Source organism: Charadrius vociferus, unplaced genomic scaffold (genome assembly GCF_000708025.1).
Source record: "Charadrius vociferus isolate BGI_N301 unplaced genomic scaffold, ASM70802v2 scaffold335, whole genome shotgun sequence".
NCBI classification, from domain to species: domain Eukaryota; kingdom Metazoa; phylum Chordata; class Aves; order Charadriiformes; family Charadriidae; genus Charadrius; species Charadrius vociferus.
In genome coordinates, this window is record NW_009648455.1 from 192,775 (window position 1) to 214,175 (window position 21,401).

At 43.3% G+C, this 21,401-nt stretch overlaps 1 protein-coding gene across 1 annotated transcript; it reads right to left on the bottom strand.

Moving 5' to 3' along the window:
• Positions 1-9,641: 9,641 nt before the first annotated feature.
• On the bottom strand, positions 9,642-21,367 carry CISD1 (CDGSH iron sulfur domain 1). The gene is made up of 4 exons (XM_009885642.1): positions 21,330-21,367; positions 16,620-16,659; positions 15,481-15,711; positions 9,642-10,002 (listed from the first exon to the last, which is right to left on the bottom strand). Exons 1-4 carry the CDS (start codon positions 21,365-21,367, stop codon positions 9,913-9,915), a joined length of 399 nt encoding a protein of 132 aa, XP_009883944.1. The 3' UTR covers positions 9,642-9,912.
• Positions 21,368-21,401: the final 34 nt, after the last annotated feature.

Consider the following 21,401-nt stretch of genomic DNA (forward strand, 5'->3'; position numbering starts at 1 on the left):
CGGGGGCCGTCCCCGTCCCCCCCCTCGGCCTGTTCCCCCTCCCCTCCCTCAGTCCTCGGGAACCAGAAATGCACCCCAAATGCCTTGGGGTTTTATTTCCGACGTCCCGGGGTTGGTTGGTTTTCGCTCCGGTGGGTCAGAGGGACGACAAGCGGGAGCGAACCGGAGCATGTAAACTCTTATCAGGGCTTTAGAGTGGATAAGGACCTTGAAAGCAGCCCAAAACAGAGCTTTACTAAGCTCTGTGGGTGCTGGTCCTGGATTTGAGGTGGGGGCACCTGACCTGTCACCAGGTCCAATCCCTGGATAAGGGATTTTCATCTCTAATCCGAATTTTAACCCTGCCGGGGTTAATTTTACCCCCCTCCCACATTCACCCACAGGGCCCCAGAGCCCACTGCCTGGGTAGGAGACTTTATTAATATTTCTTTCCTCCAAGGGCAGATTTGTCAGCCTGTCATTACTGCCTTTTCGCCGTTTCTTTCCTTTATAAAATCAGCTGAACTCTCTGAATACTAGACCTGGGCTTCTGCTGCAGCATCCACCAGTATGGAGTCGTGTTGAACATTAGTAGGATGCAGGAACGGGGAAACAGGAATGGAAATAGGAAAATGAATTTTAGCAGATAGATGACATTACCACGGGTTTTATAAAAATTGGCTGATGTATATTGGGAATCAGCGCTGATGTTAGAGGAACAACGGTGCAGTGAGTGCAGCTATTACGTGCCCCATCCCATAGTTGTGAGATACGGCAGGTGGTTGGGAGAACTGGATGGCAATCTGGAGGATTTACTGGGGGAATTAAAGTATCAAAGGAACAGAAAGGTCACAGGGAAAATGAAGGTATTGAAGAGTGAGAGGAAGGAGTATAGCATATAAATCCATCCAAACTGAGTGTTCTTAGCTCATTGTTCATGGAACAATTTGTTTCACTCTCTTAATTGGGTAAAATGGCGAAGACGCCGGGAACAACTCAGCAAGATCCTTTTTGAAGTAACAAGGCCAGTCAGAAAAGTTATGTTTCTCCCTCCCGAATATCCTCTTCTCATCGTTCATTACTGTCCAGCCCTAAAGATTAGGAGTCAGATGGTTGCAAGTGTGAACTCCTATCTGCAGTTCCCCAGCGATGAATTTTCCCAGGGGGTGCTGACGCAGGAGAGAAAAACCACAGATTGGTCAACCCTTGCACCAAAAAAAATTACTGAGGAGTACAGTGGAAAAAAAAAAAAAGCACAAGTGGTATGCCTCTGGCAGAGAGAAGGCTCCCGGTCTCAGCAGCAGCAGCTGCTGCAAGGTTCAGATGCCAACCTGAGCCTTGCGGAAAGATACTTTTCCCTGCAGAGATGTGAGACACTTTGTCTGATCCGGGTCTGAATGCAGAGAGAAAAACATAGATACCATTTCAGACTTGCATGAGTGCCCATCTAACACCGTGATCTACCTGAGCTCGAAATCTTAATGGGAAAAAAATGGAATTAAAAGGCAAAAAGATGGGATTTAAAGGCTATTCAAGGACTAGACCTGAACTAATAGCTTCTAGATATCCTTAGATGTCGTGGTTTGGGCCAGACTGGCCATTGAGCTAACAGAAGTGGATCTGGAGGGGATTAAAAGAAAGATGAAAGCATGAGTAATTGGAATAAGTAGACACTATTTCCTTTTCCCTGGTATTTGCTTTATTCAGATTCATGCATATAGAACTCAAGTGATGTGAGACTCTATCTTCTGCTCACTCATTCCATCCTCACGCTTCAGCACGCAGAGTTCACTAATCTTACCTGGGAACTTCTCCTAAAATAAAACAAGCGAACTGAGAGAATACTCAAAATGACAAATAATGAATTTCTCCACAGAGGGTGATACTGTAAGAGTCTGCACTGAAAGCTGGACCTACCATCGAGATTCTCGAGGAAACTTCTCGTCTCTGGGCTGTGCAATTGCACTCGAAGAGAAAGCGAAAGAGGCTACAAACAGCTCCTACAGAAGGGGAAGGTGGTTGGGAATCCACCCCTCCCAACAAAACACATTTGGCAAAATCATACTTAATTCTGGATTACTTCTTGCTGGAAAACAATCTTGCCTTGCTAGGTCTGCTGAAAATGTAAATGCTAACTATAATAATAAATATAACACACTCATTTATTTCGCACAAACTGCTTTGTGCTGCAAGAGGATGTCTCACCGGCAGATTGCAAAGCTGCCCCGAACTGAGTGAGGATTACAAAAGTATGACTTTCTGCTGAAATAAAGCCCTTTTTCAAACACAACGGCTAGTTAATGACTAACCGCAAGACGCACAGTAGTTTAGTACAGGAAATAAGCTCATACTTCAGTGGAAGTGCAGGGGGACATGAGGTAAACAGATTAGCGGGGCAGGGACTTGGCCAAAATATTGGTCCTCTAGAGGTGTGCTGACAGCAAGCACTGCTGGATTTTTGACTGTCCCTTTGGATGGTTCACAGCCACTTCTTCCCCACCTCGCCAAAAAATACGGCTCCTCCGCCGCAGCCGTGTTCTTCTGCATGAGGTCTGTACGAGAGACGTGGATCCTGCTGCCCGCAGAGCCACTTCCTGCAGCGGGTGGCCGCCCTTGCCTCGCTTCTGCCGGACGAGCAGATTGCAACGGAGCCCACCTGGACCGTACGTGTGCTCCTGATGAGAAATGTTGATCCTTGAAACCAATAATTTGCTGGACGGGTGAGAGAGAGCATCTGCAGCGGAGCTTCTGCAGGCAGGGGGGCCTGTCCGGCTCACTCGGCGTACGGCAGACGTGTTCACAGCAGTGTGGAAGTTGTAGCCATGTTGCAGTTCTTTTTTTCTCGCCGTTTCACAGCAGAAGGGTTGCTGTATCGCGCCCTCTTAAAATAGCTCAGGGCTTTTAATCCTTTGATAAATTCACAGAAGCTCTATGCTGGGGTTTTTTTTGGTCTTGTTCGGTAAAGGAAAATCTTTGTCTGTTGTAGCTGTAATACTCAATGGTGCTGCTATCCCACTTTCTTTCCTAGCTACTGTCTTGTCACATAGGCATCAAGTCCCATGATGATTAATATTTTACTCAGCTCTGACTGATGCAAACTTTTTGACACTGCTCTCCGCCCTGGCAACCAGGTACATCTGGGGTTTTCCAGGATGAAAACAAAGGGACGCTGTGAAAAGCCGACCTACACTCTCCAGAGATAATACAGTACATTTCGAAAGTGACTGTGAGGTTAATTCACGGCAGTTGTGTGTTTTCTGGATCACCTTTCCTACAAACAGAACCACAGCCGTAAATTTTAGGAAGTCTTTTGTATTAGAAAGCTATGAGGACTATAAAGGTGAGAAGCACATTTCAGTAGTTTCCTCCTGACTGTCCTTGGACTTTTTTTTTTTTATCATGAAATAAACAGCAAAGAATTTGGATGAAAGGTTCATTTTTGGACTGAGAGGTGGTGAAGGGGTGGGGAAGCAAATGGAAGGGCTTTCAGGGTGGAGAGGAGGCAGCAGCAGGTGGGTGCTGAGACTGGTTTTATTGAACATCTTTATTCATGACCCGCAGAAGGCAGTATGCACACAGTCTCCAGGTATGCGGATGCTCACGACATCCTTAGGGCAGCCAAATGCCACACCGATGGCAAAGAAGTCCTGCGGAATCTCGCCAAACTGAATGAAGGACACAGCGTTGGCATAGGGGCTTCAGTGTGGATAAACGTAAGGTAACGCATATAGTAATCCAAACCAAAGCTCCCCGATGCTGACCCTGAAACCGGCTGTCACAGCCCAGGAAAGAGATCCTGAAGTCACTGTTGACAGTCATCTGAGATCATCGGCCCAGTGTGCGTATGCAGGCAAAAGGAACAAACAAAACGTTGGGCAACATCAGGAAGAGCATTGAGGAGGAGACAAAAGGCGTCATTTCGCTGCTATGTGTAGCCTCAGCGTGCCACATACTGGATCTGGCTTCTATGCCTGGTCTCTCACGGAGAATAGGAACATACCATTAATTAATCAGTGCAGAAGATGGAATTAAACCATGATTTGTAGAGAGCCTGAATAGATGAAACATATTTTAGCTGCCTCCAGCCCTAGAAAACGGCAATGAGAGATGTGCATGCTTTGACATCCTTGGGCAAGAAGCTGTGCTTCTTTCGGAAACAGAGGCATTAGAGCAAAGCCTTTAGTACCTTCTGATCTTGTGGCTTGCAGGTTGATAAAGATTATTCCCTTTGTCCTTCTAAACAAAGATTTTCCAAGTACAGCGTTGTATCTCTATGAGGGGGTTGCTGAGGGTTTACAAACGCACGATGGCATTTTACCAGTCACATCCTAATGCTGTAGGATAACCTCGGTACTTGATGTAAGATGATTAACATGCCAAGAGGTTTTTTTCAAATGCCTCTTTGAAGAGGCTACTTACATTGCCTCCACCTGCAGTAAAATCAAACACCTATTTATTGACTAAACCCACTGCCAACTGGCATTTTTAAAAGTCTCTTCTATTAAACGGTCTTCCGCTCCCTGGCTTTGTCTGCAAAGCAACAGAATTTCAACCCTTAAAAAGTAATTTAACCCGCGCAGATGTTGGAGCCAAGAATAAGACTGAAAGAGCAAGATCACACTGTTTGAAAAGAGCAACAAATTTAATAATTGCTGCAGTGAAAGTCTCTTCTGGCTGTCGTTTTGGTATCCGAGTCTCGAGCAAGAGTCCCGGCAGTGAACAGACAGTGCGTCTTGACCATGTCTTAGCCATGTATGGTGATATTTGCCAGCTGCAGAAAAGTATTTGAGAAAAGTTACGCACTCAGTGACCTTATCATTCATTTTGCTGTGTTTCTGTTGCCAGCTGACTTGACTGAACGGCACAAACATTCCAGCTACTGCGCAGATCCTTGGACTATGCTGAATTTTGGATGCTTCGTGCATTAATGCTATAATTTCTGGCACGCTCAGGAAGCTCCTCTTTTATGCACAGGCTTCTCCTGGAGAGCAGAAGGCACTTTTTTTTTTTTGTATAAATGTGCCATGCATTCAAAAACACCAAAAGAAAACTGCAGCCTGCATGACAAAAAGGATGCAGAGCAGAGCGGATTAAGGGCAGTGCAATGTCAAATCAGAGAGGAGGGATGGTTCAATCTTCAGCTAGAAAAAAAAAATAACACCAGAAACAATCTCTCTGCGCTTACGCGAGACATATGCAACTTCTATGTATCGAAGAAAACAGAAGTTGGTTGGGAACTCCCACAAATCCTTTCTTACCAGTCCAACCTGCACATGAAAAAGGCACACTGAATTCTGCTTTGCTACAATCACGAAAACCTGCTGTGATTTTCAGGGAGCGTAGCGGTAAATACTCCTCCTATTTATTGTAAGTGCACATCTAATTAAACACTATACAAAGGTGGGCGTGGAGGAGCATTAGACTGCTGACAGGGGACCCACTGCATGAGCATACGTCACTTTCTGTCCAGTACTGCGGGATTTCACAAACAGTCCAGGATAAAAAAACCCACAGTAACAGATGTCTGCTCGAGGCACATAACCCCTTCGGCTCTAAGGGGTACGTTTTTGGCTAATAGAACCGCTTAGTCCCAGAAGCAAATGAACAGCCACTTCATACATCTCATGCTTCGCTCTATTAAGAGGTATAATGAAATGCAACACATCATTTTCTGTGCTTTGATTTATCCTTTTTGCCTCCACCGAGCAATGGTACGCAGTGTTAAATCTTCTCTTCTAGCTTATGCTCTCCTCCCATCTGCCATTTTATTTCTTCTTTTTCCCCTTCTTGTTTCTCTCTGTGCATTTGATTTATTTATTTTATTTAGTTTTTATGCAGCTCCTCTCTGCATTAGTCTCAGCATTAGGCAGCCTGGAAATCATCCTGCCTGAGAAACACGTCACACACCGCAGGCAGCGCAGCTACAACACTGCTACAGAAGAAAACAAGCGGCAGAGCGCTTCAAGCAGCAGCCCCCAGCACCCATCCTAAATTAGTGATGGCTTTAGCAAAACGATCATTCTCCTGCCAGTGCGGACAAGCCGCTCATCAACGCAGGAAAACCAGGGCAGAACAAGCCAGGGTGCACAAAGCAACTGGGGGAACAGATATTCAACGCTGCTGGGCTTAATGTGTACCAGTGACAACGGAAAAGGCATTTGGTCTTCTCAGCAGGTCCACGTGAAATGTTCTGACCGTGCTGAGCACTGATAAACTCAGCCCGCTGGCAGCCGTGTCAGGGCATCCCCTCTGTGCCCACATGCTATGGGGAGGTCGTGCTCTTCCACCTAATCCAGCTGGGGACCTGGGTGGGTTTTGTCAGCCTGGAAGCTTCAGGAGTTGAAACAAAAGCCAAATTTAGTAAGAGACTTCCATGCTCAGGCTGGCTAGAGAAGCCAGCTGACGAAAAGGTTTCTTTGCAATACCAATGTTTAGTTTCACGCCTACGTTCTTATCCTTCCTGGTATTATAAAATGTTCTTCCGTTATTGGATTGAGTGACTGTGATACAGCAGTGACTCACATTTCCATGTCTTTATCTAGCTGTATTACTCTTAAAAGGAAAATCCCAGTTCCACTGCTGCGCAACTGCGCAAAATAAATTTTACAGACCCCAGAACAAGGTCCAAACTGCAACAATATGGTGAAAATTTTAGTAGGGGCTGCAGTCAGCTCTGCTGTCGGCTGTCGGGGAACCGGCGCTACAACTCCTAGATTCGAAGTGCATGAGCCTCCGTGCATGAAAAGCTGCTTAGTCCCAAACAGGTTTACGCAGCACTTCTAGATGCCTGGGCTCAGAGAGAATGCTGCTGAAAAAAAAACCAAACCCAACCAAACATAAATACATGCATGTATTAAAAAAAAAACCAACCAAACTTAAAACCAGCATTGCCCACATCAAGGAGTACCCATTGCACAGCGTTTGTTTCCTCCTAGTGGAGCAGTGCGTGATTGCAATGCTGGCCTCCCCATTTGAAATTACCCATGAGATTAATGGTGCTTAAATTAAACGTGCAGAAAATACCCGTAACTTACAGCCGTCTCCTCTTCGAGAATGCCGATTCTAGAAGCACTTGAATATCTGACATTCAGACTATTTTCATGAGTCACACTCAATTACTGAAGAATCAGTACTTTAATTTGTTCACCTTCCTAACAAACGCTTACATGTTTGAAAAATAACGTACAACAGAAATACAGTTTTACTCGGGGACAGGAATCCTTCACCGCTTTGCTATGAAGGATTTGCACCACATTTTCACGTAGGAGTTGCAATGTCATGTGAAAACTGCACGTTTACAGAAGAATTTCTTTATGGTTAAAACTTGGAAAAATCAAACCAATTCACGTCATATTCTAGAGATTATTTGAGGAAAGCACTAAAGAACAGATTTTGGAAAACAGTGGAGCAGGCAAGCACTCAGACTATCCGAACAAGATAACCTATTATGGTACTAAGGAAAAACAAAAATGAAGTGCTCTCTGTGATGCTGCTCATTAAGACTGCTGGCAAGTTTGTTTACTCCAAGTATCTCTTCTCATTATCACGTTCAAACTGCTCACAGACATGAGTACCAGGAACTTTTAGGTATGGTACAGAAAATTGTACGTACACCAAAATAAAATTTAACCACTTTGTGTCAACATTTATAAACATGACACTTCTCCAAAGCAAATTCACCGGGACGTAAATCAGCAAAGACTCTGCCTCTTTGCTTCCCAGGAACAAAACCTTCACATGGAGCCCACTTCCCCAACGCCCAAACTCCAGAAAATAGCTTTATGTCTCAGGAGACTCATTTGAAAGTTCAGGACTTCATCTCTCAGCACATTAATGCAGCTTTCAGTGAATTTTTATTCCTTCAAGAGCAGCCAGGCTTTGCTGCTAACAGGAAAAGAAGTCTCAGAAGGAAAACCCAACCCAGACGCAGGTTTATGATTACAGCAGCATTGGCATACAGCACTGCTCGCAGCGTAACTCTCCCTTGAAAAACAGCACACCCATGAGATAACACAGACTTTACAACCTTAAGATTAAGATGAGCTCAAACGTGTATTTGACAAAAATACAGAAATAACTTCATTTTGGATAAAAGCAATGTATTTGATAATTTACGGTTAAAACAACTTTCCATATGCATCAGTACTTGGCCACATAAAAAATATCAAGTACCTTTACAGTCAAGACAGAAAGAAAAGATAGAAACTAAATGTATTTGATTGCAACTTCTTACAAGCAGATGTCTGTCACAGACAATAGCATTCCACCTGCAAACCCTCTTTCTCTGACACCTTCTCTACCCTTTGTGCCTTCTACCAAAGTTCAGACCAGTCACCAAGGACCTCAGCCTCTCAAAGTCTCACATCGAGAATATGCAAAACATTTTCTTCAATCTTAACCAGTCGTACCAATCACATCCTTAAAAAAAAAAATTAAAAAAACCACCCTCTACTGCCCCAATCATCTGGAAGAATCTTTAAGGGTCCAGGTTAAAATGTCAGCTTCTTGAAAAGGCCTTTCTTCTAGCTCTGAGGTAGACTCTCTGTCCTAGGACACTGAGAGCTCAATCTTACACAGGCTGCAATTACACTAATGGACTGGGTTTAATACAAAACTGCCTCTGCCACCCCGCTCTTTGGGTTTTGCTTTGTAGTCATTTGCATGTTAATAAATCAAAGCTATTTAATTTAAGGAAACCAACACGATAGCCATTAATGCAACCGTGTCAGACAAGTGCCATACAAAAGGAAGGCGAAAGCTCTCCTAGTCCTATCCTTCCTTTCCCCTTTGTTTCTAGCTGTCGTCAAAGCCTTTCCTTGTCCGTGTTGCTTCTTTTGGTAAAATTAGCTGAACCACATTAACGGTTAGCCCAGGGAGGCAGGAGTTATTTAAGACACATAGAGCCTAAGGCCACTTAGTAAGAAAGGTGTGCTGTCTCCCTCTGCAGCAGGAAGAGTCCTCCGGAACCAGCCAGAGCAATGATGAAGCGGACAGTAATGACAGGTGGGGTTCCAGTTTTTGTTTTAGCTCCTGGAATAAATCGGCATAGCCTCCCCCATCCAAGTGTCCTGTGGTCTGGGGAAGTCAGCTTCACCGCTAGAGACTGCAAGTGAAACTAAGGTTTTCTAGCAGCAAAGATAACCCTGTCACCCCCTGCCCCCCCTTCAAGCACTTTGTATCATTCCACTTGTCTATTAAGAAAGCTCTTGCAGAGACCATCTTGCTATTCCTACTCTAAATACAGGTCTGCAGTTCTGGTAGTATGCTCTTGATACCATACAGTAGTAGAGTCAAGTTTCAAGACTGCTGCAAAATCAAAGCTAAAGTTGCCCTTTAGCCCCATCTTGCGCGAAGTCTTTTATGTTGTCTGTTCATAGTTAGCGATTTTGAATTTGTTGTTCTACAGAAGCCACATGGAACAGTAGTGTAATAGGCCAAACGTGACACCTGCAGAAAATGCAGAATAATCAGAGGTTAAGCTGCATTTTGGCACTGTGATTTCCTTCCTGCCGCTGCCTTTTACATAGAAATCTATCCAGATCTTTGACTTTAGAACCTCTCCAGGATTTTAGGATCTACCTTTTGAACACACATTCTACTGAATAGCCTCAGAGTAGTACACACATATTTGAAAATAATTTAATACCTATTTTCTGATGAAGTACATTCTGTGTGTCATTTTAGTTTCATACTCGATAAGAGGGTACACACACTTTACAGGACAAAAAATTTAAACCATGACTATTTAGTAAATTATGCATTGTAGTGATTAAAACAAGACAAGCACCAGAGAAAATACACATGCTGAAGCCTGATGTATATACTACACTGGAAAGTCTTCAGTGACATGACAAAGAATTTGTGGTTTTTCCCCCAATTACAGGTGAGCAGAGTAATTGTCAGACATTCATTTTGTAGCTTCTACTGTCCACTCTACGCCTCCTTCCTCTTGATGATCAGAGGCCCAACGTTGTCGCCAGTTTCCTCGTTGTGCTTTGTGTGAGAGCCATCACACAGCGGGAACTGAAAAAAAGAAAGAATAAACACATCTAAAGTATATCCAGAGTCAGAATTAAGAACGTAGGTTGAAAGATCGTTAGAATGTCTTCTCATTAAATCCGCTGTGACCACAGACCACAACTTTTGGGCTGGCGTCTCAGGTCTTCCCGAGTTTTGGCTGAACACTAGTTTTGTCCACGTGAGTGCAGAGTGGACGAGAGGCTTGTTATGAAAAAGCAGCAACTCACCTCCACTCTGTTTGGTGTTCCTGCCTCAGGCCAACATGAGGAAAATGCAGCCTCAGCTGACCTTCAACCGTAACCTACCTGGAGTATCTTAGCTCTCAACCTTGCCCCACACTCCCTTTTCCCGGGCAACAGCCTGAGTTGAGTGCAGTTGCAGAAGGTAGGTGGGGTGAGGAAGAGAAACAGGAGGAGATCCTAAGCTGAATTTTTAGCCTGGTTTTACATAGCACGTGATGAGAAAAAGGACAGTTTCCCTAGCTTGCCTCTTATTTAAGAGACACCCCTACATATTAGTCGTGCCTCCAGACAGCAAGAGTGGCAACCTGCCTTTGCTTCATCCTGACACAGCTAGCTCATCTCATCGACGCAAAAAGGCCCTTTGCGCAAGCTGGCCTCCACATTAGGATTTTGACCTGCTAATGGAAATAAAATGCACTTCCAACTGACATGGCTATTCATCAAAGGCTCTTACACATAGCCCCAAGGAAGTAATTTCAAGAGATGTTCACCCTAGAACAGCCTGGTCAGAGCAAGACCCACGGGGACTCCTTTAGCCAGCTGTAACTGCCCAGGTCCCAGACCAGTCGCAACCACTCTGCTCCTGGGCAGCTCTTTTCACGTGCAAGAGCCAAAGGACATTCTGTGAAGCAACAAGAATGAGGTTAGATCCCATCACTTCTCAAGGATGTGTTTTCAGGGCTATGCCTCCTCTGCAGAAGAGACTCTGGAGATGATCACAGAAATCACACATCAGTATTTTGCATTCAGTTACTATTTTGTTCGCTTAGAAGTAAGGGGAATCAAAGTTGGGCATTAACCAGCTTTTACTTTTGCAACAGCAATATTCCCTCACAGTACAGTCACAATCAGTCTTCAACACTCTGCTGATCCCAGTGTTCATGCCTCAGTCATAGCCCTTTAAAAAAAATTAACACTCTATCGCCCATGCTTAGTTAGAATAAAAGATCTCAAAATTCTGCATGAAAACAATATAATGGAGACAATATACTTGAAGAAAAAAAATAATACCAGAGCTCTAAAAATAAAGCCACATGCCCCGCAGGGTAGTGTTGGGGGGCCAGGGAGGTAAGGTGGGTTTTTTTGTTTTTTAGTTACAAAATGTCAAACCCTACACTATAAATGGCAGGTGACATTTCTGAATAAAGAAACCCTGAATTCTGAGAATATTCATATAAACTGATTCATGCAGGAACTTTATCATCACATCAGTCATTTGTGACTCAATGAGTAGGTACTGACAGATACTTGGACAAAATCTGAGCAAACAAGAACATATGTTCATGGGACACTGACCAGCTTCCAACCAGATGTTGCTGGGCCACTGGTTTTTCCATGCAGCACCACACAGTCCATTGGTCTTCACAGAAGCGTTGACCCAGCTTCACTCAGACATTAACATCTCACATGCCCCAAGGAGGCAAGCCCATGGTCCAGCTACAGCACAATCACTTCAAGTTTGCAAGTAACAAAAATCCACTTTGGGATTCATCAGCTTCAGATAGCATCGAGGGATGTTTAACAGCTACCAACTCTGCTCTGAATGAATCCTCTGGGTCAGCTGGTCTCGGAACCAGTGAATCCCAGCGGCTGGGACACTAGACTTGAGTTTCTCAGAAAAAAAAAAACAAACAAAACCCCAAAAGCAAACAGCAACACTTTTGCAGAGCACCCGCTTGGTCACCTTGAAGACCAGATACTAAATAGATGGATCCTCGGTCTGACACAACATGTTCATCCTTGATTAAGATAAAGCAGGCTAGCAATAGCTGCCAAAGCTCAAATCCTGAGGGAATTGTGCAGTGATCTGGACAGCTCAGCCTATTTCCCTTGACACTCAACAGGTTTAGATTCTCTACCACTATTTCTTCTTATGTTCTGCAGCAGTATTCCTTGACCCACAGCCCGGGGACTAATACTTCTCTGGAAGACACAGGCGTTGCAGGTCATTGCAAAAGAAAGCAAATTAATTTCGCCCTCTCCCCAGCTTACACACTTAAAAAGGCAGAAGAGTTAAGAAAACAAATGTTCTAACTTTAGACTAGTTACAGTTTGGTTTTAAGACAAAACTCTTGCCTCTACACTGGTAAATTTGAAGATTGGGTTTTTTTCCAGAAAACTTGACATGCAGTGCTATGAGTGCCTGCAGAGCACAACACTGAATAGGACAGGGCTGTTTAAAGAACTACCTTCCACCTACTTTAACAGATAATTACATCCCAAGACAGACTTATTTGAAGATATCCCGTGTGGTTTTTTTAAACACATGCACTCCACAAACACTTTGGCCAATAGAACAAATAAAAAATAGCCTTTGAAGTATACTATTTCAGAAAAAAACCCCCAAAACAACTAAAAATAATCCAGCTCTTTTTCATAAGAGTTACTCTAAAACACACTGGTATAGTCCAACTTTCATTCTTCCCCGTATAGGAGGAACGTCATGCAAAGTCAGCTGTAGTGCCTGCACACCATCAGTGCACACAGAAATATCCAGTGGTTCATAATGTTTCTGGTTCTATTAAAAGTCTCGTGCCTCAGATCAGGCTAAATCTGATGAGAAGTGCTCACACAATCATACAAGGGGACGTTTCTTCTAAGCTGTATATGGAATAGACATCCCCATAGGCCACTTATTTAACAAGAACACAGCGGAAACTTACTAGTTTTGAAGTAATTGTAATTCCCTACCTTGAAAGCACACACATTCTACCATTTTGCCATCATACAAACATTGTCTTACACATTTTAACAGGACCTTAGTTTAAGAACTGTAAGAAACAGATAACGCTAGCTAACTACTTCCATAGATGCAAGCACGTGAGAATGATGAAGAAATATCTCTGTGTTATATTACTGCTTGGCAGTAACTGAACATGAGAAGAAAGCATGCACACCATCTTAAAGATCACGCTACCCACCATACAAGGTCAACCGATCAGGGCAAGAGGAAGCAGCAAAACTGGAAACTAGTCTTTGAAGCACAACATGCTGATTCAAATACTGATTATTAACCATCAGTAGAAGAAAACAAATGCCTTCAAAATTTTCCACTGACCTCCTTAATGCCTTTACAAGAACTTTCAGGTCAGAGTTCTAATAACAGACTCATCATAAGGTAGCCCCATCTACTTCCTTTTAGTGCGTGACTTCAGAGCCCTAACTCAGTAGGACAGTATGTTCCTAAAATGACAACACCCCTTCAATATATGCCAAAGCATACTTAAGATTTTTATTTCACGCAAACCAGATAGTATCAAACAATAGCTAGAATACTGGCAGGAGCTGCAATGCAACCACTAAACCCAGACACTATCTTCCATCTCTGTTTAGAAAACAGTAGGAAGCAGAAAGTACAAACATGGTTCAAGTTAGGATTTTTATTTTTTTTTTCCCCAGAAGCACTGAAGGAGGTGCCTACACTATTTCAGCCTCAGGTAAACCCAAATTCAGATATTAAAACAAAGGGCAGATACTTAAAGCAGCCTTTCTCCTCCCCCTTTTTCTTTTCTGAAGCTCCAGCCCTCACAGCAGCTTCCAACGTTGGATTCTGGCTGTCGGTTGAGACTTGGCAATGCTGCTACACACATGCGTAATACCTCCATGCTGTACAGTGATGAGCACTGCATGTAAATGTACACTGTCCCCTGTTGTATAATCCTACGATATGTAACTTAGTCCACAGAGCACACTGGGGCAATGGTGGGGTGGGGAATTTTGTTTTTCAGTTCAGACTCCGGACAGAGCAAAGACGACAAGCCCATCTCCACAGGACTATTTCAGAATCAAGTCATGATCCTGTTGAATCCTCAGTGGTGTTTTAGTGTTAAACCAAATACAGCTACAAACGTGTAATTTTCTGGGTTATTTTCACCCACAAGGTAATGAAGTCACATCTGACAACAGTAAGAACCGAAAGTTACAGCACCTGGAAAATTGCAGTGTGGCCCAATTAGACTCGTGTCTAAGGCTTGAGAAGTCCAGTATTCAGTTCACTGATGTAGAGCGAGCTAGATTTCAAGGCTGTTGGGCTCAGTTACCTGGCTTTAAACGTCTCTATTTTTTCAGTCTCCACACATTAGCACCTTGACTTCTGAAACAGCTTGCGCCAGTGGTAAACGGACAGGACTACTCATGCAATCTGCTTTCTCTCATTACAGATCCTAGAACTACCACTACAGATAAATTATACAGATCTCGGCCACATCAAATATCAAGCATCTCTACCTCAAATTTAAATCTGACCTTAGCGTTACTGAAAGGCTAGGTATCATACTAAACAGTAATTTTACGCAACTGACGCAACTCAACTCCATATGCAAGTAAGTTGGACCAGTGTCTAGGCCAGACTTTTAATCGCTCAAAAATAGAGGCTTAAAATATGCCATCATGATTTCATTTGCTTTACTTTAGGATTACCCATATAACTATTTTGAGTCGCTAAGGCACAAACACATTAAGTCCATTTGTCTAGATTCTTCAAAAGCCTTTAACCACAACAACCTCTTTTTACATTACCTCCATCACCACTGGAAATAATTCACCGCTGTACTCACTTCAGTGGCAAAAGGTAGCTATCTACAGCACACAGCAGCGTTACAACAATAAATTCAGGACAGAACAGCAGTACCACCATAACACTGCGCAAGTCAGGCTCTTCCCAAAACAATTCTGCACTCACTCTATCTACAAGATTAAATGATGGGCTCAGACACTGCAAGTGACAATTTGACACCAGCTCTGGTACACCAAGAGACTTCTTCATTGATTGTGTTATTAACACCATGATCTAGTAGCAAGGTACTTTCTGACTGACAGAGTAAGCTTCCAACTTCCTCCTGCAGAAGGTGTTTCAGGTCCTCGCAGACTGTGGTTCCTGAACTCCTACTGCCAACAGGCCAGTAGTTTTAAAGATTAAGCCTTCGTATCAGCATAACCAGCACACAAAACGGTATCTGGCATTTATGACTCTGCTCCACGCAGCAGGTCTCCTTTCAAGGGATCTGCTTCTTCAGTGCAACAGAAACATTTTGTTCACTATTACCACTGATCTGCAGGCTTTACTCTGAGTGATACCATAAATCTACATGGTTTTTATCGATTAAAATACCGCTACATCTCACTGCATAATAGTTTAGGTGAAAAGACGTTAGTTTCCTCTAAATAAAGCAGTGTGAAACTAGTTTTATTGAAAGATGCATGCACACGAATGAAATTTGACCATTTATTCTTCTCTTACCTTCTTAGACCTCCAACAACGACAGTACACAGCCTTGTCTCCCAGATCTTCCATATCAAATGCATGGACTACCTTAGGGTTATCCTTCTGGATATGGGGATTCACCATTGCTTTGCAGCATTTGTCTTTACAGAGGAATTTTTTGTAAGCTAGATACCCAACAGCTGCTGCTCCAGCAGCTAAGGAGACTGCAGCAATCCATTCAACTAGAATAGAAGAAAAAAAGAGAGACTGTCAGTTTTTGACTACACCATTCTATTAATACTACTCAGTAGTAAATATCTTCACGCTTGTGGCAACACCTTTACTTTCCACCAGACATTTTTCTTCTGTAGTAGTAACACAGTACTGGAGAAAAATATTTTCTTTTGACACTCACCTAGTTAATCTACTCCTTTCTACTGATCAGAGCTCTCTTTCACCCCAATCCCTTCTACACAAGGGTGAGGATTCACCTGGCAGAGTTTGGGGTTTTTTTTTAACCTTTTACGTGGGAACCTCTGATATCAACATCAGCAGTACAGTGTTTCCAAGTTCAGCACATTAAACCAGCTATAAGTACACCCTGTAGCAGAAAAACAAACCCTGTTTGTTTCAGTTGCAGGAAAGTCACTAAAGAAGAACACTCAGCATCAACGACCCAAGCGGGATCCCCCCCAGGTATGGGCACTGAGTAGCTTTTAATATAACGCATCTTGGAACTAAAAACAGTTAACAGGTGTCTGGCAATGGGGAAATTATTTAATATACTATCCCCAGTAACAAAAGCCAGCTTAGATTAAATCCCTACTGTGGAGTACAAAAAAGAACAAAGATCCAAAAAGATTATATTTAAGAATAGAATGAGTTTATTTTAACTGGATTAGGCCCCGACTCTCTGAAAGACAACTTCAATTAAAAAATCCTCTTTCTACCACCTTTCAGCCTCACTTTTCTCCCTGTAGCTATCTCCAAAATCTTTGCAGTCTTGCTCACTTAGTATAATTTCCTTTTCTGCAAGGAGTTTTCCTACTTTTTTTTTTGGCTCTATTGTTTTCTCTCTGCCTCATGAAAATATGCTGGACTTCAGCCCTGGCTGTTTCTCTCCGAACAGCAGGTGGTTGCTCTTTCTTTGCTTTTTATCCACCACTTCTACTCACGCATGTACTCGTAAAATGCACATACAGAGTTCGGCTGACTCTACAGACAAACAAATCAAACAGGAATTTAAGTTTTAGCACATTTGCACAACTTAAGAAAACTAAAACAGTTTCCAGTTGGAAATTTCTATCTTGCCCTTCCATGTTTGCATCGGATTTGAAAGATGCCAAGCCAGATGGCATCTTTGGAGGAAGAGACATTACTACACTAAAGGCTAAGAAGAAACAAAAAGCCTTTGTTAGTTCTTGCCTCTTTCCACAGCCAACTGACTTGCTGTATCGCCACAGTGAGCTTGCACGAAAAGGATCCAGAAGGTTTTCTGCCCCTGTCCCACAGTCTTTTCTAAAATCCATACCAAGGCCTTTCCTCAGCTAAAACACTACGTTAGCTCATACGCACCATGCTGATCCACAAGGGTCTGGAAGTAGCAATATATGGAATTAGACAGACATTTGTATGATGTCTGCAGCCCCCTAACATCAGGGAAGGCAGTCACTCCTTTAGAGTCTTACTAAAGGGGTAAAAGATGCAGAAATCCTTCAGAGTTCATCTTCTTAGTAAATGAAGCAGAAGAGACCAACATACACCGAGATCTCCCCTGCAAGTGAGTGACAAACCCTCCCTGTAGACAAACCCTTAATATCACAGGGTGACATTAAGACACAGAAAACCGTCTTTAACATCAAAGAATTTAGGGCATGTTTCCCTGCTCCCAAACTCCTTAAAACAGTAACAGCCCCAAAGAGGATATTGTGAATTCAGTGGTTTACATGCATCTAGCGAGTTCTCACCTCTTTATCTCCCCATTACAAACTAGCCAGAGTAATGCATTAATTTTAACAGAATAAAGAAGCGAGCAGGTGAAATGAAGGAAGGGTTTCTATAAAAATCTGCTTTAACTCAGCAAAACAGCCCAAACTAATCCAAAGAACAGCCACAGCTTAAACCAGAGGCAGGAGGCTCTCCTAAGGAAAGCCACCGCAGAGAGTCTGTGGCACCCTTTACCCTTCTCGCTTGAGCACGTTTCCCCAAGCAGAGCAGGGCTGCGGCAGGGAGGAGGTACCCTGCCAGTTCAGGGACAAGCTGGGTCTGACAAGTTTAAAGTGATTTCTGACGAAATGCCAAGCGCAGCTACAACAAGCAGCAGGCAAATCAAAGGGACTGCCCATATTGGGGATTTCAGTCAAGCAGCAGTTGCAAGGACTGTCCGAGGCGCTAGCTGATGCGTTGCCAACGGATCAAATCTTAACCAATGTTTCTAAATAACTGATGAGGGGACAGCCATAGACTGTATCCATTCCCTTAAGGAAACTAAGGTGAAAGAGTGACTCTAATGGAGAACAAGGGTGACTCCTGTAACTGAACCACCCTTTAAGGTACAGCACCTTAAGGAAGTTGTCCTTCTATTGCACCTATCCAAAAGTCCAGGTCAGCTTAACAAACCAGCAGAGGACAAGGTTCTGATGATAAAAATACTTCTACAACTCACAGCACGAGCCGCAAAGTCCATACTAAAATTCAGCAGCCTTTGCAGCACAGTCTGTAATAAAATTCAGCAGCCTAGCAGCGCATTCAGAAGAGCTGTTCTGCACATCTGCAGCTAACCCAGATCCCTCTGACCATCCCTCAGGCCACCTACCACATAACCATGCACTCCACATCCAGTTCAACAACAGAGATCATTAATTTAAAGTAACTGTCATCTTGTATTTCAGTGACCCTCTACTTCTCCCAAGGGTCAGATTCATCTACTACATGCACGGGCAGACTGTATACATACAAACGGCTTAATATAGTTTTTTTTTCTTATAAAAGCTAATAGCATCTTTTTTACTGTATTAGCGTTTTTTCATCACTTCTCTGGAGCTGTATCGGGGTTGAAAATTGTATCAAGTGATAACACATGAAATCCAAACATTTAAAACAGTTTATTCTTTAAATTTCAGCATTGCTTTAATAAACATAACGTAAATTTATGAAGAATTTAAGAAACATACTCTCTCTCTCTCAGGATGGTATAATTCTGCAAGGTTTCAGAGGTAAAAAGTTTTGTTATCAACTGTTGTTTATGTTTCAGAAACAGATCTGGAAGATCTAGAATGCCCATTTCATCTTTCAAACTAAGTTAGCCATAAAACAGCACCTGGAAGGAAAACACTTTTCAGAAGTGTTTAAATACTTTAAACTCTGTTTCAAGAGGCCTCCGGTGCCAGTTCAACAGTTCGCTGCCAAACTCTTAAGGTCATGCGTGTATTACTTGAAAAGGTGTCTGTTAATAGAGTGACACTGACGTGGAATGTCAATGGTTTTTTGTTTTTTGTTTTTTTTTTTTTTTTAAATAAGAACACCAGGAGCAACTTCTGAGTGATTATTAAACAAATCCCAATTCTGGTGTAACACCAGAACACAATGTTAGAAGTCACTGCAGGTCAAGACACTACAGGCCCCTGTAACATGTCTGAAAAATTGGTTCAATGTCATAAGTACTATACAATGGAAAAGGTTTGGCTAAACCCCAGAAAAATTACGACACGAAGGAGAGAAGGGAAGAAAGATGGGAAAAAGGAAACAGAAGTCCAAAGAATGCAATCCCAAGAGATCAGGCAGTGCACAGAAGTAAACAAATAATCGGAAGATGAAAACACCAACAAGCCAATGGTGGGAATTTATTTTCCTCTATATTCTTTGGACACATCCTAGCGGACAAAGGATCTGGATCACAAAGTTTCTCTTCCCTTCTCTCCCTTAACAGCTAGAAAATTGCTCTGGATGTTTCCAGATCTAGGCTACTGAGATACTTTTAGGATCTGCCAGAGAGCTCAGGTTCTATCTGCAGGAAGAACACGTATTTACCATCTGCACTGACAAGCACATGAAGAAACTGAGATGGTCTTGGCTCCACCAGGAGTACACAATCCTCATTACAAAACATATCAATTTACTTTCCAGGAACTGACAACAACATGGGGGATAGCTGCACCCCTACAACGTTAGTCCAAGACAATCCTAACAAGCAATTTTCAAGTTACCTCTGCGGCTTAAAAAAAAGGTTCATGTTATTTGACAGTCAGCTACAGAGTAATAACTCCAGACATGGAAATCTGTATTTTTTGTCTTCAGAACTGCTTATAACTTTCAAGCGTTGTTCTCTTCCTTTTGTTGCCAATGAAGAGGTTATTATTGTCCAAGAGTTGTTTATGACAGTCCAGTAACCGCCCACAATGAAAGGCCACCTTTCTGCAGGCCATGCTTGGAGAAACGTGATGCTCACTTACTAAGGAGTTGTCCAGGATAACTGGCTGCACAGAAAGCCTAATAGTAAAAGCCAACCAGTCAGGCAGATAAAGTCACTTCTGCCACTTCAGAGCATCCACAAGAAATGGGATTATGACTGACAGATTTAATTTAACCAAAAATGTAAGGTAAAGAGGCCACTTGAGGGAGAAAGATTGTTGGACCTGGCTAATAAGCAGCAAAAGACAAGTCACTGTGATCAGATCTGTGGTCAGTGTGGGGTCACACCTGCAAACAGCCACACTGCTCACAACAAAACACACACCAATATGTACAGAAGCAATTAACACTCTAATTACCACTGGGAATTAAATCCCACAAAAACATGGTTAGTTTCTACTGTCTAGTTTTCAGTAGGGAATAAGGCATTACTATTATTTCCAAAATTCATCAGTCGGAGACACACAAAGAGCTGAAGACAGAGCTGTGACCTGCCAGTCGCCAGGTGCTGATCAAGTTTAATCTTGAGAGAAATCACATTAACCATATGCCACCTTCTCCTAAACAAAGCACCCTCCAGACTGCTCTGATCGGCTGTTCCCCTGCTCTCCTGGGATAAGGAGGGTATTTTCAGTTTTATTAGGAGGATGTTCTTCTCCCTCCCCCACAAACTAAGTTTTCTTCTCAATTCCTAATGTATAGCAACTGTTCTAATTCCTGCAAGCTTGTAAGTGACAGTAAGCGGCCCTTGGGAGCGCAACCTGGCTGCAAGCTACTATCAAGTCATCCTCGGGACTTTGGTTTGATTATTTTAATAACCACAGCTTTCCATCACTATAACCCATTTTAGACCATAGTGATGTCTTTGCCAACATCCTCTGTGCCAGAAGCACACCACCCAAAAAAAAAAATCTATTTGGATACAGGCCCCTGACTTAAAGGCATAAATCACGAACCGATTTGCAACTGGAATCCGCAGCCTCACGGGTGAAGCCCATTTTTTAGAGGAAATCGGATAATTCAGCTCTCCAATCTGTCCTCCATCCATCCCATCCTGCTCGGGTGCCCAACAGCATTTAAAACACACAGACGTGGTTTAAGTCAACCGCTACCCAGCTCCAGCAGCACTGTTATCCCTATTGAACAACACCGGGCTTCCAGGAGAAGTAAAACCCCAGAAATTTACATGGGTTTTTTTGTGAAATTTACCCCCGGCGGCTTCACATAAAGTACGGGGCTGGAACGGAGGCGAAGCCTGCCAGCCAGGAAAAAGGCAGACATAAAACAGCGGTGTTTCAACAACAACAAAAGCCGTCCAAAAGCCTACCACCGGTAAAACCCGGCGGGTGGTCGAGGCCTCCTCGGAGGGCCGAAGCGCACCTGAGGGCCTGGCGCGGAGCTCGACGCCGGGCCGGAGGAGGGAGGGGGGTGGCATGTGTGTGTGGGGGGGAGTCCCTCAGGCCGCCGACCCTCACCCTCCCCAGCCGACCACGGAGGGCGATTCCACCTCCATTCGTACCCAGCCCGCCGCCTCCAAGCCCGCCACC